This window comes from Thermothelomyces heterothallicus, assembly GCF_042370625.1.
Source record: "Thermothelomyces heterothallicus CBS 202.75 unplaced genomic scaffold P884_scaffold_4, whole genome shotgun sequence".
In the NCBI taxonomy this organism is placed as follows: Eukaryota; Fungi; Ascomycota; class Sordariomycetes; order Sordariales; family Chaetomiaceae; genus Thermothelomyces; species Thermothelomyces heterothallicus.
The window spans coordinates 577509-589770 of record NW_027192565.1 but is presented as its reverse complement, the minus strand read 5'-3'; the positions used below and the strand labels follow the sequence as shown (position 1 = coordinate 589770).

Below are 12262 nucleotides of genomic sequence, written 5' to 3'. Positions count from 1 at the left end.
GGCATCGTTGTGTTTGCTGTCATCCAAGAACTCTGGATGTCATCAAGATATCGGGGCCTTCACCGACAAACCAAAGAGATTATATAGTTCGCAATCATCGAAACGAATCACCGCCCTCGACATTGCAAGAGAATTGGCCGGCTTCAGGTAAACCGGAGGAGAAAAGCTAGCATTGTCAAAATGGAAGTTCCAGTCGCCAGTTCCCTCGGGTTTTCTTCGTCAGTCAGCTTCATCGCTGTGCCGCACCGCTATCCGAGGCGGTATAGAGAGGGCGAGACAACAAAATAGGATCGGTGGAGAATCCAGAAAAGACACGGAATATTCGGCAACGCCATCGGAAACAACTCCAAGCAGTGGGTAAGAAAAGGTTCCGGTCTTCGATGATGATGACGGCCTCGACAAGACGGACAGTCTTTGTCTCGGTCAGGCTCGGCCGGGCCAGCATCGGGGGTCCGGAGTCCGGGTCTCGGGTCGGTGGGGCGACGGCTGGGCTCGAGCTCCCGGTAGAAAATCACCCGAGACGCGTTATCGCAAGCGCGTCATAATTCAAGGAGCACCAATCCACTCCTACAACGGAAATTGGCGATCGACCTGGCCGCGCAATGACGGGTTGGCGCATTCGTGCAATTACCAGATCAGGTGTTTTGTTCCAATGGTTTGTTCGTTTCCATCCCCCATTGTCTGCGGTCCGAAGCCTGTCTCTCTCTTCGTCTACGACGCTCTTCCTTGTCGAGATCGTGGAACTGCACCCTAGCCCTTTGGCCGAGTGGCTGACGCGATGATGGCGGCGATCTTGAATGGTCACCTGGCAAGCGGAACGCAGGCGGTAGCTCGCTGTAGGACATGGCCTGCCTGTACCTTGATTCACCCAGGAGACCATTCTGGTACAGGTGTCGGACGAGATGGAAGTCGGGCCGCATGGACTCGCTCGTGAGACGGTGGTCGCCGAGGATGTGCTCCCTTATATGCTGCATGCGTTCAACGAAATTGGCGAAGGCTTCGGCGGGGCGCCCGGCGACGAATGGGACATGATCGCAAAACCAGCACACGAGTTGCTTGGGGAACTTGTTTTTCAGATGGTCGACATGATGTTCAATCCACCCTGCCTCGTCATCGAGACGAAAGGTCGCAGCGCAGCCCAAGAGCTCGCCAAACTCGCACCAGAGGGTCTGGCCAGGGGTTACGGTGCTGAGAGCCTGAGTCTGGAATGGCGGAAGACCGACGACCGATGGCGGGAAGCGGGGGCTGTCATTGGGCGTGGTGATGCCTGTCGTCTCTCTCCCTCGGCTGGTATTGCTGGAGAGGGAGCGGGAAATGGTGGTGTACGTCTCTGACGTTACAGTCGAGGTGGTCATGCCTTCAGACAGGGTGTCGTCGTCCTGAGAACGATCGGAACTGCCTAGTACATCGGCGGCCGTCACTGTTGGGGCCCATCGGGGGTCATCGCCGTGGTGCAAGTGTGGCAGCTGTTCGGAACCAGGCGCTGAGTTTCTGTGCTGCTCGATGAAGTTATGAATTGCTTGGGCGCCGACGTTGCCGTGGGATGCCATGACGGTGGCACAGCGGACAGGCGGCCGGCTGATCAGGACGGATGCACCTGGTGCTGTTGGGAAGGCTGTGATTTTGAAGGTGGGGGTGAGCCGGGCTGATTGGGGTTCGAACTTGCTAATACCACTCAGAGCAGATTGCGCTCAGAAACTCGCCGAGAATGACAAGCACTGGCTCGACGATAGGTGCAGCCCGCCAAAGAAGATAAGGTTTTTGAAGGAGTGCGAGTCGCAATTCTGTGGCTTGCTTCAACACCTCCGCTGACTTTCCTATCGCTGGTTGACTGGCGTCAATCGCTCGCTGCCCAGGACGATACGCGGCCGGGTTGGGAACGTGGACAGCACACGCCAGAGTAGTGCCGAGGTTTGCGACAGATACTTGGGATCAGATGGGGGCTTTGAGGATTAGAGAATCCCAGTGGTGTTCTATGAGGCTCTTGTGCTGGGCGGGGTCGATATTAAAGTGCTCGCCTTGGGCCTGTACCACTGCCAGGTAAGTCTTTGTTTCCCATTTCTGGTCCCCAGGATTGCTCTTTCCGTCTTCCCGCGGGCCGGTGTATAAACCATATAGGCCCGCGCTATCTGTACGTCCCGTCCCGTCAGCACGCTAAGGTGCGTCACCTACACACTAGCAACCGGGCAGGCACTTTGATCCGGGGATGCGTTTCGAGGGTACCCGGCATTTGGGGTCTCGGTATGTAGCGGGAGTGGGGGCAAGCCTCCAATGCCAACCCCTCAGGTCCGACTCAACTGTATGCAAGCAAGTGCTACCGCGGAAAGAAGCACCCAGATTCTTACCCAAAATCTCATCGATACATACCGGCTTGCCTGTCCCACGGCGGCGCTTCACGCGCTTCGCGTTCGCTCAAATCGAGTACCACCGAGACCGGTTTGCTCTGCTCCTATCCTGCGAAGTCCTCATGAAAGAACGTTCCCCGCAGATGCGAGAAATCGAGTCAAGGTCCGACAGGCCGTGAGTGCACCCACTGCGCAGAGCCTATCAACTGGTGACACGCCTCGAGAGGTTCGCAATCACTATGTTGCTCCGAAGTCGTCCAGAGTTGAAACCGGGAAGTCTGAATGCACACCACCGTCTCCTCTCCGCACTCCCGCAGAACGCACGTGGGGTGTCTCGATGTGTGAGCAAGGTGCCAGTAGGGCACAATTTTCCAAGCACACAGCTCCCACAGCGGAAAGTGCTCGTGCCGGGCACCGATTCACCTCCCTTACGCAATCCAGAGGACACTAGTGTCCGCAACCAATGGCGCCGGTCACCGGATTCGTTGGCTTGGCAACATCTTTTGTTCCCCTGGTTGCTGGAGGCTGGTCAATTCCGTCATGCAGCACGAGAGCGAGTAGCCGCTAGGTGAAGCAAGCGTTGCGAGATTTGGTTCTCGTTCGAGTAGCCTAGGTCATTGACATGTTATGTCTACAGCTTCAGCAGAACAGGCTCAAGCAGAAGAACGCAGCCCATAGAACGAAAGTTTCGCCGCCGCATGCAGAATGCTCGCATCTTCTCACCCAAGGAGGATCTAGAGGGCAATGCAGTGATCGGTAGGGCAAAAGGCCGAGGCCGAGTCATGGCCGAGTCACGGCCGAGTGATGGGGGGAAATGGCTTTTTGAAGGTTGGCGAGGCTATCTGTAGGCTTATGCAAAGCAAAGACGCCGTGCCGAGTCCACGCGGACGCCGGTCTCGAGCTGTGCTTCGGGGGCTGCTTATGTCGGCTCGAGAGCAATGGTCACTCTCCAAACTGGAGGGTCGGGGCGCTCCCTCCTCAAATACGATCGATTGGCCATAGTACGATCCAAGCCCGAATCTCCTCCATCCCCTCCATCCATGCTCGGACGAACCGGTAGCACTGCGCATCGGCTATGGTTCGCGAATGCAGCTCTATAACGAGTGCATAGATTGGACCCAACGAAGAAGCTCTGTCAGGCCAATTATTTCCCGTCCTTTCTGCTCCGAGTCTCATCGGAACCTCCCCGCTTCCTCTTGGCGTAGCCGCCAGATTCTGTATCTTGCCGATAGACGGGCGGTCGGCGCTAGACGGTTGACTGCCGTATAGTTGAAGCGATTCAGTTCCCCGACGGCCCGTCTGCTATCTATCGATTGAAAAGATGGGATTGATAATGGGCCATAGAGACCGACGTGAACTTGGGATGACTGACCGGCAGTCTCATCGGAGCCCCTGGAGTGAGCCAGGAGCAGTCGATAAGTTCAAAATCTGGCCTGAAGCAACCCATTCCCGGGGCATATGCCTTCGGCTGACAGGGATCGAACCCGAATTTTAGCTTCTCCGAGTCCTAGTAACCTAGCATGAGCGATCCAGACCAAGGCGTCTCACTCTGGACTGCAGAGAACCTTTGCCTTGCAAATGACATTCCGGTACTGCAGATGCCCGCCGCTCTGATCACCCCGCTTGACAATTCCTGGAAATGTGACGCAACAGATCTCTCTGTCCATCAGGCTTTCTTCGTCTTCGCCCCCAATATCTTCCATGGTCTCGGGATCGAACATGATACGCTGGTGGGGAAGGATCTCGGGCATCTCGATCCTGAAGACCGCCTTCTGCACGGCCAGCAGCCGCGACAGCTCGATGGCGCTGTTGACCAGTGCCTGTAAGCCCTGATTTCTGGATTCTGTCGAATTCGTGCTTGTTATCGAGTCCAGAAGTTTGTTGACCCTGGACACGACCGCTTCGACAACCGCCGACGTTTCGGTCTGTAGTTTCTGCGTGGCATCTCTCTTGAGCATGGTCAGAGTGAAAGAGCGCCATTGATTGATGGATTCGGGCGACGAAACTGTGTGATGGTGAGCACCCTGTCTCCATTCCGGGCCCGCCGGGGGGGAAGGGGGGGGAATCGATCATACCTGAAGAGAGAAACGCCTCCACCTGCTTGATCTGCCCGGCCGCCTCGCCCGGGAGGCCAACAAAGTACGCGTCAAACACGAGTTCCACAAGCAACCGCGACACGATCGACTGAAGCAAATGGATTTTCGAGGCCGAGGCTAGCTCTTCGTACATGGGCACCAAACGCGACAGTTCCGATATGGAATCCTCATCCGCACTAGAGAGGTCTGCTGCCGTCAGTCGCCTTCCGCCCGCCCCTGACATCGGGGGACTGCAGCACTCACCGATCTTTGCCCGCCTAAAGTTTACCAGGACCCAGTTCTGCAACCCGTTTCCCAGCTTGGCCATACCCTCTCCGAACACCTCATCACTCGTCTGGGCCTCGACGTCCGCCCTGGTGCTGTGGCTAACCCATTCCTTGAGCCCCCTGACTTGGGCCCTGAGCTCGGCCACCTCGTCTTCCTTCTTGCCCAGCATGTCCCTTGCCCGTTCCCACGCCGCCCTGACCTCCCTCAGTTCGCCCTCTTTGGCCAACGTTGCCATCTCCATGCCCCTCACCGTGTCCCGGTCTCGGTCGTGCTCACTCTCCGCGTCGACGTCCCCGTCATCCTTCCCAGACCCAGCGTACTTGTCTTGACCTCTCCCACCGCCGTCTCGGCCCGACTTTTGCTGCTGCTGCCGCCGCCGCCGCTGCTGCTGTTGCTGCAAGCTCAGCACGCCCTCGAGCGTCTTTTCCAGCGCGGCGTATTTGCTCTGCCAAAAGGCGGCCGTCGCGCTCTCGGCGCCGCTGAGCTTATCCAACTCCCGGTGGAACTCGGACTCCATGAGGGCCAGCTCGCGCTCGAGCGACGCGATGCGCGCGTCCTTCTCCCGGAGGACCGTCTCCATGTCGCCCATTGAGGCTGCCGACGATGATGACGACGACGACGACTTCGACGACGGGGATGGGAAGGAAGACGAGGCGGCTGGCTGTTCGAGGGGTACAGGAAGCGCCGGTGAGGGGGGGCGGTTGTGGCTGGCGGAGTTCGGGGCCAGGCGGGGGCTGTCTTTCGGTTTGTGGCTGTTTTTGTCGTTGCGCGGGTGATCGGGTGTTGGGGAGGAGGTTCCGCTTAGAGCAGCTCGAGGGGGCGGGGCGATAACTGTGCTAGCTCCGGAAGTAGTGGTGAAATTGTTGCCAGTCTTGGTGCCGGCGCTGGTGTTCCTCGCGGCGGATGGTGAGGTGCGGGATGTTCGCGGAGGAGAGCGGGGGCCGCTGGCGCTGTTGCCTTTGGGCCCAGCGCCTGGAGGCGGACGGCGCTTCGTTGGCGATGACATCTCCTTTCGCGGAGGCATACTCGATACTGTAGTTATATAAACTACTGGAGTGCTGGCTTTGCTTGGATGTGTGTGTGTGTGTGTTCTACTTGTAATCTTCTGCCACCTAGCGGAAAGGTTCTCGGACGTGTCGGCCAAGGGAGTTGTGCGTGAGGGATTTGCAGATTTCAAACCGCATCTTTTGTTGATTCGACCGGTGGTGACGGTGATGCGAAATCAGACGTTGCTTACCAACCCGGATATACGTAAGGAATGCAGGCAACCTTTGGTGTTGCGGGTTGCCTGCTGGCTTAGGTGTGCACTTGCCGCCGGCTTGTCGCGGCCTGGCTCGCCTTGGTCGCCAGGCAGCTGGATGGAACTTCAGCCCCCCTCATCAGCCTTACCCAATTTCGTGGCCAGGGGGTCTTTTGTGTGTTCTCAGCCAGCGCTACTCCGTACGGAGTAACTAATACTTCGTCCATACACTAAGATCTGAACTGCGGGGGTGGCCCGAGCTCCCGCCGCTTAGTGGTTCTAAGAGGCGGCCCGAGGAACTAAAGTGGGTCCGGCCCATGCCCTGCCCGTCCCTGAGCGTCCCTGATGAAGATTGCCTCGTTCAGGGGAAGGGCAACATTGCGACTTAGCTATGGCGAAGGTGGTGTGCACGGTATTGTAGCCAACCGAGAGGCCAGACACCCGGATGTGCTGTCCCGGTTCATGGGACCGCACACTAGAAGTTCACCTCGGCCTCTACCTCGTATGCCTCGTCCTCTTCGCCGTCCACCATTATCTTCGTCGCCCCCATCCTACATATCGCCACCTTATCCAGCGGCATGTTCTCCAACCACACCTGATCCTCGTAGCGGTCAATGATACCTCTCGCGTCAAATACCAGCCGTTCCCACTTCTTTCCCCCTCTCCGGCCCCGGCCACCATTGCCCCTGCTGCCACCCCCTTCGCCTCGGTTCCCTTTGACATAGGTCGTATTCACCACAGTGGCATGCAAGAGAAGCGGCCGGCCCTCGTCCACCATGAGCTCCGCCTCCTTAAACACGTCCCTGACCTTCTCGCAGAAGGCCTGGAGCAACCCGAACTGGTCGACGGGCGGAGCGTAGAGCACCGCCGCCTTCTTCGCCGGTTGCATAGACGCCAGGCCTCTGAGCGTGATCCTCGGCCTTTCCCCCTCCCCCCCCTCTTCCTCCTCCCGCCGCTCCCGCTCCTCCTCCCGCTCATGCCCTTCCTTCTTCACCACCCCGGTGCCGGCCCTCCCCTGCGCCATCCCCTCCAGCCGCCGGACCGCATCCCCCTGCCTCCCGCGCACCACCTCCCTCCAGATGCTGCGCAGCCCGATGCCGGCGAGCACCTCCCTGGCCCGCTGCAGCCCTGCCGACCGAGGGCCTCCCTCCTCCGACCGGTGCGCCTCCCCTTCCGGACCGCTACCATCACCATCGCCTCCGCTACTACCGCCGCCGGAAACCGCGTCGGTGCGCCCCCTCGGCGGTGGCGGCGGCGTTGGGAAGCTCATGACGCCCAGCGTCAGGTGCACTGTCCCGACGGGACGGACCGCGTCGAAGGGCACATCGAACCCGCCCGCGGCAGGGGACGCGCAGACGTCGCTGCGAAAGGCCGAGAGGGAGGCGGCCAGTTGGGCGCGGGCGGCCGGGCTGGCGGCGAGGGGGATGCAGAGGAAGTGGGTGGGAACGGGTTTCTTGAGGGTGCCCGGGGTTGGTGGCATTTTTTTATTTTAATTTCTCTGTCTTGTGTGTCTTATCTTCTTTGTGTTTGTCGTTTGGTTCTCCTTCTCATCTCTTCTCTTGTTTGGAGGGAAAAAAAAGCCGGAGTTCTTTCTTTTTCCTCCGAAAGAAACTCTCGCGAAGTTCGATTGATTTCGTTAGAAGTGAACCATATCTGGGATGTCTGGTGAGTGCGGCGAGTTCGCTGGTGAATCCGTTAGCTTAACGCGGTAAATGACGAGTGTCGTCAGGTTGCTGGTCTAATGAGTGGTGACGGCAAGTAAGATACCTTAGTAAATATGCGGGCTGCTAGTTAAATCGCTTGCTGACCGTAGGGCTTGTGCCGTTCGTGACGAGGCAAGAACTGCCTGGTTGACAGACATTAGTAGAGTAGCTAGTCAGTTCCCTAGGTGCAGTGGTCCCCATCCGCCGGGTAGCCTGTGTTGGTCGCCCAGCCTGCATAACTTAAAGACTACAAAAAACCGATTTCGTGGCCCGTGCTCTTGCTCATGAGTGAGTGAGCTGATTGAACACGCTTCTCACTCGAACCGTTCAAGGCATCTCGCATCGAAAGCACTGTAAAATCATCAGGCAGAAGGTTCCGGGCCCCGCGGAAACTTCCATCAGAATTTTTTTTAGGGGCGGCCAGAGCCGGAATTCGAGACTATGTACTGCACCATGACAGACCCCAAACCGCCAAACAGGCCCAAGGTGATGCGCAAAAATGTTTTCTCTCCCCCAACAGATCGGTCGCCTCCGTGCAAACCCGCAGGCTGTGCGCAGAACTGCGTGATACCTCGGCCCCACCTTGCAACCCCCCAACGTCTCGCAGAGGAGGTTCACAGGCGGCGCCCTTCTGTCCGGTGGGATCTCTTCGCTCCCCGTCGAACCTGGTCCAACCGACCGGTTTCGCATTTACCCCGCCCTGTCCATCGAAGCAACCAACCTGCTCGCTGCTGCCCCGTCCGCCGATATTGCGCGCCCAGCCCCGTGCCAGCGGCAGGGAAGCCCACGGCCACTCTCGTCCCGCTTCCACCGACCGACGGCCTATCGGTCTGCCGAGGAGGGCTGTCGCAACCGTCGGGATCGAGGCGAACAGTGTGCTCGAGGGGAAGCTTCAGCTACTACTCCTTGCCCTCATCCGGCTTCTTGAAGAACTCGTCCATCTTTTTGCTCAAGGTCTCGGTGTCGACCCTGGCCTTCTTGAGAGCGTCGGCGATCTTTTCCAGGCAAACCTTCTCGTCGGATTCTTTTTCACCTTCCACGGTCAACTTGTGCCCGTATTGCTGGATGATCTGGCAGTTGTCCCTTATCTTGTTGAACCCGAGAGTAGCAGAGGAGCCCTTGAGGAAGTGGCCCAACTTAGACAGCTCGTCAAGGTTGCTCTCGTCCCTGTTTATGGATACCAGAACGCCGTCAGTCCAACCCTTGTTTGTTTGTTTTGCTCAGCGGCTGGTCGCGCGCGCGAAACGGTCCGTGAGGCTTCGGTGGGACGGAAGCGCGGAGGAAGCCAGCGTGTCAGGAATGGACGGTCCGATGAGCGAGTGAACACGCCCAGAAAGGGCAGCAGAAAGGGCAGCAGAGCCAGGCCGGCAAATAGGGTGATGTGCGACTTACAATGCAATCTGCATCTTCTCAAACGTCTCCGACGCCTGCTCGAAAAAGTTCATAACCAAGGGCGCGCTGAAGTCGCGATCATCCTCGTCCGCGTCCATCTCGAGGATCTGCGAGAAGATGGCTTTATCGACGTGATCTCCGAAGTCTAGCATCTCGTCGACTTCCTGGCTATCCTGTGAGCAGACGTCTCAAGTTAGCAACTAGCATAGCCTTGCGAGTTAACAGATACGGACCCTATCGTCGGTTGGGGTTGGAGGCATGCTTGCGGAGCGTCACACAATGGCGACTCTTAGGGCGGGATGGGGGAGCAGAACGAAGTGGGGTAGTAGTTGGCTGGTGAAGCAAGGAACCCAGCCGGACAGAGAAAGGCTAGGGACAGGAGAGGCAGTCCACAGCAGAGACAGCGGAGATTAATAAAAAAAAAAAAGGACAAGCAGTCGGCTGCCCTACGGCTGCAGGCTGCGCTTGTCCCAAGTCCCCGTGCTTTTCCCTCTCCGAGGATCAGGGGGGTCCTCTTGCAGGCGGGGATAGAAAGGTCGCGTGCTGCTTTAGAGCAGTGGGCACGAACAGGAGCTGACGGGTTTTCCCCCCGAGAGGTTGTGGCAAGGGGGATGGTGATGGTGGTGACTTGTGATGATGATGGAAGAGGGTAGTGTACACGAAAGCCCACGTAACCGATGAGGGAAGAAAGGACACCGCGGGGTAGATGGGCAATCTGGCTTACAAGAAAGATACCGCGTCTATCGATATGGAAAGCACAGACACAAGGAGGAGGGCACTGGCAAGGTTTCCAAACGGAGGCGGCAAAGCAGCGCTCCTCAGCATTCGGCGTCCGGGAGGGACCGTGGAGGGCAGGGAAGAGGCTTTCGGGAAGTCTTTGAGGCTGATTCGCGCGTCAACGGAAGAGGCTACCAAGCAGCGACCCAGACCGGAGCAAGAGTGTGGGGGGTTCCAACCTGTTGCTCGATTTGCTCCAAGAAGGGTGGGTGTCTGTGAATCGACAGACGTTTGACGCGTTGGCGTTGGATGACCGACACAGGCCCGATTCGGGGTCTTCGCGTGTACAGATCGTCAATGTTAGCAGCAAAAGTGATGATGGAGTGTGGGAAATTTCATGGCGGGGTGAGAGGGGAGGGGCACGCCAGCAGCCAGTCCTGCGCACGTTGGCACGCTGGCACGCTGGCACGCGGGCAAAGCGACAAGACTCACCAACAAGACGGCCACAAAAGGGATGAGCAAAAGTGGAGGGCTGAATGGCAGTGGGGAGTGCAGTGGACGATCAGGACCTTCACTCGGTAAGGGCCCTTGTTTGGTGGCGGAGAGTGTACAATGACGTACCGACAATGTGGAGAATAGCGAGTTAGATGCCCGAAGCCTGCGGCAATTTCGATTATTTCAAAATTGCGGTGCACGTCCCAAACCACAAGGGCCGCATCCTCTCTGCTGTCGCTTAACTAATAAGTTAAACGGGTGTTTTGAGCTTGGCTAGTTGCTTGTTTGAAACAAGCGCTTTGTACAGATTACAGCACATACCTTCGCAGCATTGGGCAACGCTGGGCTGGAGTGATGTTCAGGGTTCTCCTCCCGCTTGCAAGATTGCTTCTGAATGCCCATCTCGAAATTCGAGTCCCTGCTCCGGTGATAGCTCAACCGGATCTTCAGGCCGCTATCTCAGCATGCAGTGCCCTTAGTGTTTTGCAGCACTAGAAAACACTCTACTGGTACGGAGTACGGATTACTAGTGTTCCTTTCACAAGGTGTCCGCGGGCTCAGAGCAGCTACCACTACCGTTTTGGGCTATGACGTAAAGTGGTCTGATTTGGACCCCTAAAAATACAGCACACGTTTTCGTTGGATAAGAGGTCCGTTGAGTTTCTGGTCTCGTTCCTATCATCGTGCACAACCTGTCACTGTCAACAAAAATCCTCTGACACATTATCTAGCACGGCACTAAGCACTACCTCTAGGCCTCAAATGGCGACATAACGCACCAAAATCTCTATTTTTTGAGACCACCCCAAAGAGGCTATTAAAACGACGTGTGTAGCTGATTACATTGTCTGCTCGATTTCCCCCCCTTTGATGGTTAAGCACTTTGTAGTATGTCCCAAGAGTGTTCCGTATGGCACGCAGTACGGATAGGCTACGGCATCTCATACACCGTATCTTAGCATTGATGAACCGCTAACCAACGGGCACACGCCGGCTTCAAACGGCCCCGCAATTAACTAGAGCACAACCCCGCAGCATCACCTTTGACGTCTTGAGGGGTCTTACAGTTACTACCTAACGTTCATACAAATGTAATTTACGTTCGAATACATTATTACATTAGAGAATTACCCTACCTAGGCATATATTCCGTACAGCCATGGTGCCATACAAAAGACCACCCATTTCATCGGTCATATTTAAGTCTCAAGTGTAGTGTAAGGTAGGGTGGTGTAAGGCAGGCAATTGGTGCCTAACCCTTTGCGTCCACTATTGAACAAACTCCAATGGGCCGCTCCCTTGGTGGTGATCGACGCCTTGGACCGTAACAGTACAACCAGATGGTCCCGCGGTGGCATTCGGCTCCATGCGGTCCCTGTACGGACTGCCTCTCTCCCCAGCGTCTTGTCTCCCGAGCACCCATCCCAAAGTTGGTACTCGACTCTTGGCCTCAACCATCCTACAGACCAGGACTTGCTCTTTTTGAGGCTCCTTGCATTTGAATGCGGCCATCCAACGGCACCAAATGCGCGAGAGAAATGAGCAACCATCCACCCGCCGGCCGCCGGGTGCCGAGGAACGCTGGCAACTTCCCACGTTGTATACTATACAGTACACAGGTTCCTGGGTGCGATACGGTGTCGAATACGACCACTAAGTTATGGTCTGATGTTCCAAGGTGGACGTGGTGTAGAAACCAAAGGATGCAGGGAGGGGTGAATGTGTGCCTAGTGTACACATGCAGGGACCGGTTAGCTCCATTCCAGTTCATATATATCTAACCCAAAGCTCACGAGATCATCGATCTGACGTCGTGCATTCACAACCGGAACTTGCGGCTCGCTGCACCCAGCCAGGGCGACCAGACGAAGTCACGGAGGTGAAACCCGTGGCAAGGAGCACTTCTCGCGCCGCAAGTGGCCGCGTGTTTCTAGCACATTCCACAACTTCGGCCAGACCCGCCAATCTCCTGGATGCTAACCTTGGATGACCCGACACAACTAGTAG

At 57.1% G+C, this 12262-nt stretch overlaps 5 protein-coding genes across 5 annotated transcripts; 1 reads left to right on the top strand and 4 right to left on the bottom strand.

The window, feature by feature from the left end:
* Positions 1 to 540: 540 nt before the first annotated feature.
* Positions 541 to 1936, bottom strand: P884DRAFT_94664 (uncharacterized protein). Its single transcript, XM_069446190.1, has 2 exons — positions 1822 to 1936; positions 541 to 1769 (listed from the first exon to the last, which is right to left on the bottom strand). Exon 2 carries the CDS (start codon positions 1548 to 1550, stop codon positions 636 to 638), a length of 915 nt encoding a protein of 304 aa, XP_069300039.1. The 5' UTR covers positions 1551 to 1769; positions 1822 to 1936; the 3' UTR covers positions 541 to 635.
* A 1953-nt stretch (positions 1937 to 3889) lies between these two features.
* Positions 3890 to 5732, bottom strand: P884DRAFT_297467 (uncharacterized protein; the record flags this gene model as incomplete). Its single annotated transcript, XM_069444518.1, has 3 exons — positions 3890 to 4350; positions 4421 to 4627; positions 4685 to 5732. The coding sequence occupies 3 exons, from the start codon at positions 5730 to 5732 to the stop codon at positions 3890 to 3892; spliced, it is 1716 nt and encodes a 571-aa protein (XP_069300038.1).
* Positions 5733 to 6423: 691 nt separating this feature from the next.
* Positions 6424 to 7428, bottom strand: P884DRAFT_267524 (uncharacterized protein; the record flags this gene model as incomplete). The annotated part of the gene is made up of 1 exon (XM_069442119.1): positions 6424 to 7428. One exon carries the CDS (start codon positions 7426 to 7428, stop codon positions 6424 to 6426), a length of 1005 nt encoding a protein of 334 aa, XP_069300037.1.
* Positions 7429 to 8526: 1098 nt separating this feature from the next.
* P884DRAFT_290119 (signal transduction histidine kinase) lies at positions 8527 to 9470 on the bottom strand. The gene is made up of 3 exons (XM_069444040.1): positions 9277 to 9470; positions 9044 to 9216; positions 8527 to 8818 (listed from the first exon to the last, which is right to left on the bottom strand). Exons 1-3 carry the CDS (start codon positions 9301 to 9303, stop codon positions 8551 to 8553), a joined length of 468 nt encoding a protein of 155 aa, XP_069300036.1. The 5' UTR covers positions 9304 to 9470; the 3' UTR covers positions 8527 to 8550.
* A 7-nt stretch (positions 9471 to 9477) lies between these two features.
* On the top strand, positions 9478 to 10088 carry P884DRAFT_94574 (uncharacterized protein). Its single transcript, XM_069446189.1, has one exon. It carries the CDS (start codon positions 9750 to 9752, stop codon positions 10053 to 10055), a length of 306 nt encoding a protein of 101 aa, XP_069300035.1. The 5' UTR covers positions 9478 to 9749; the 3' UTR covers positions 10056 to 10088.
* Positions 10089 to 12262: the final 2174 nt, after the last annotated feature.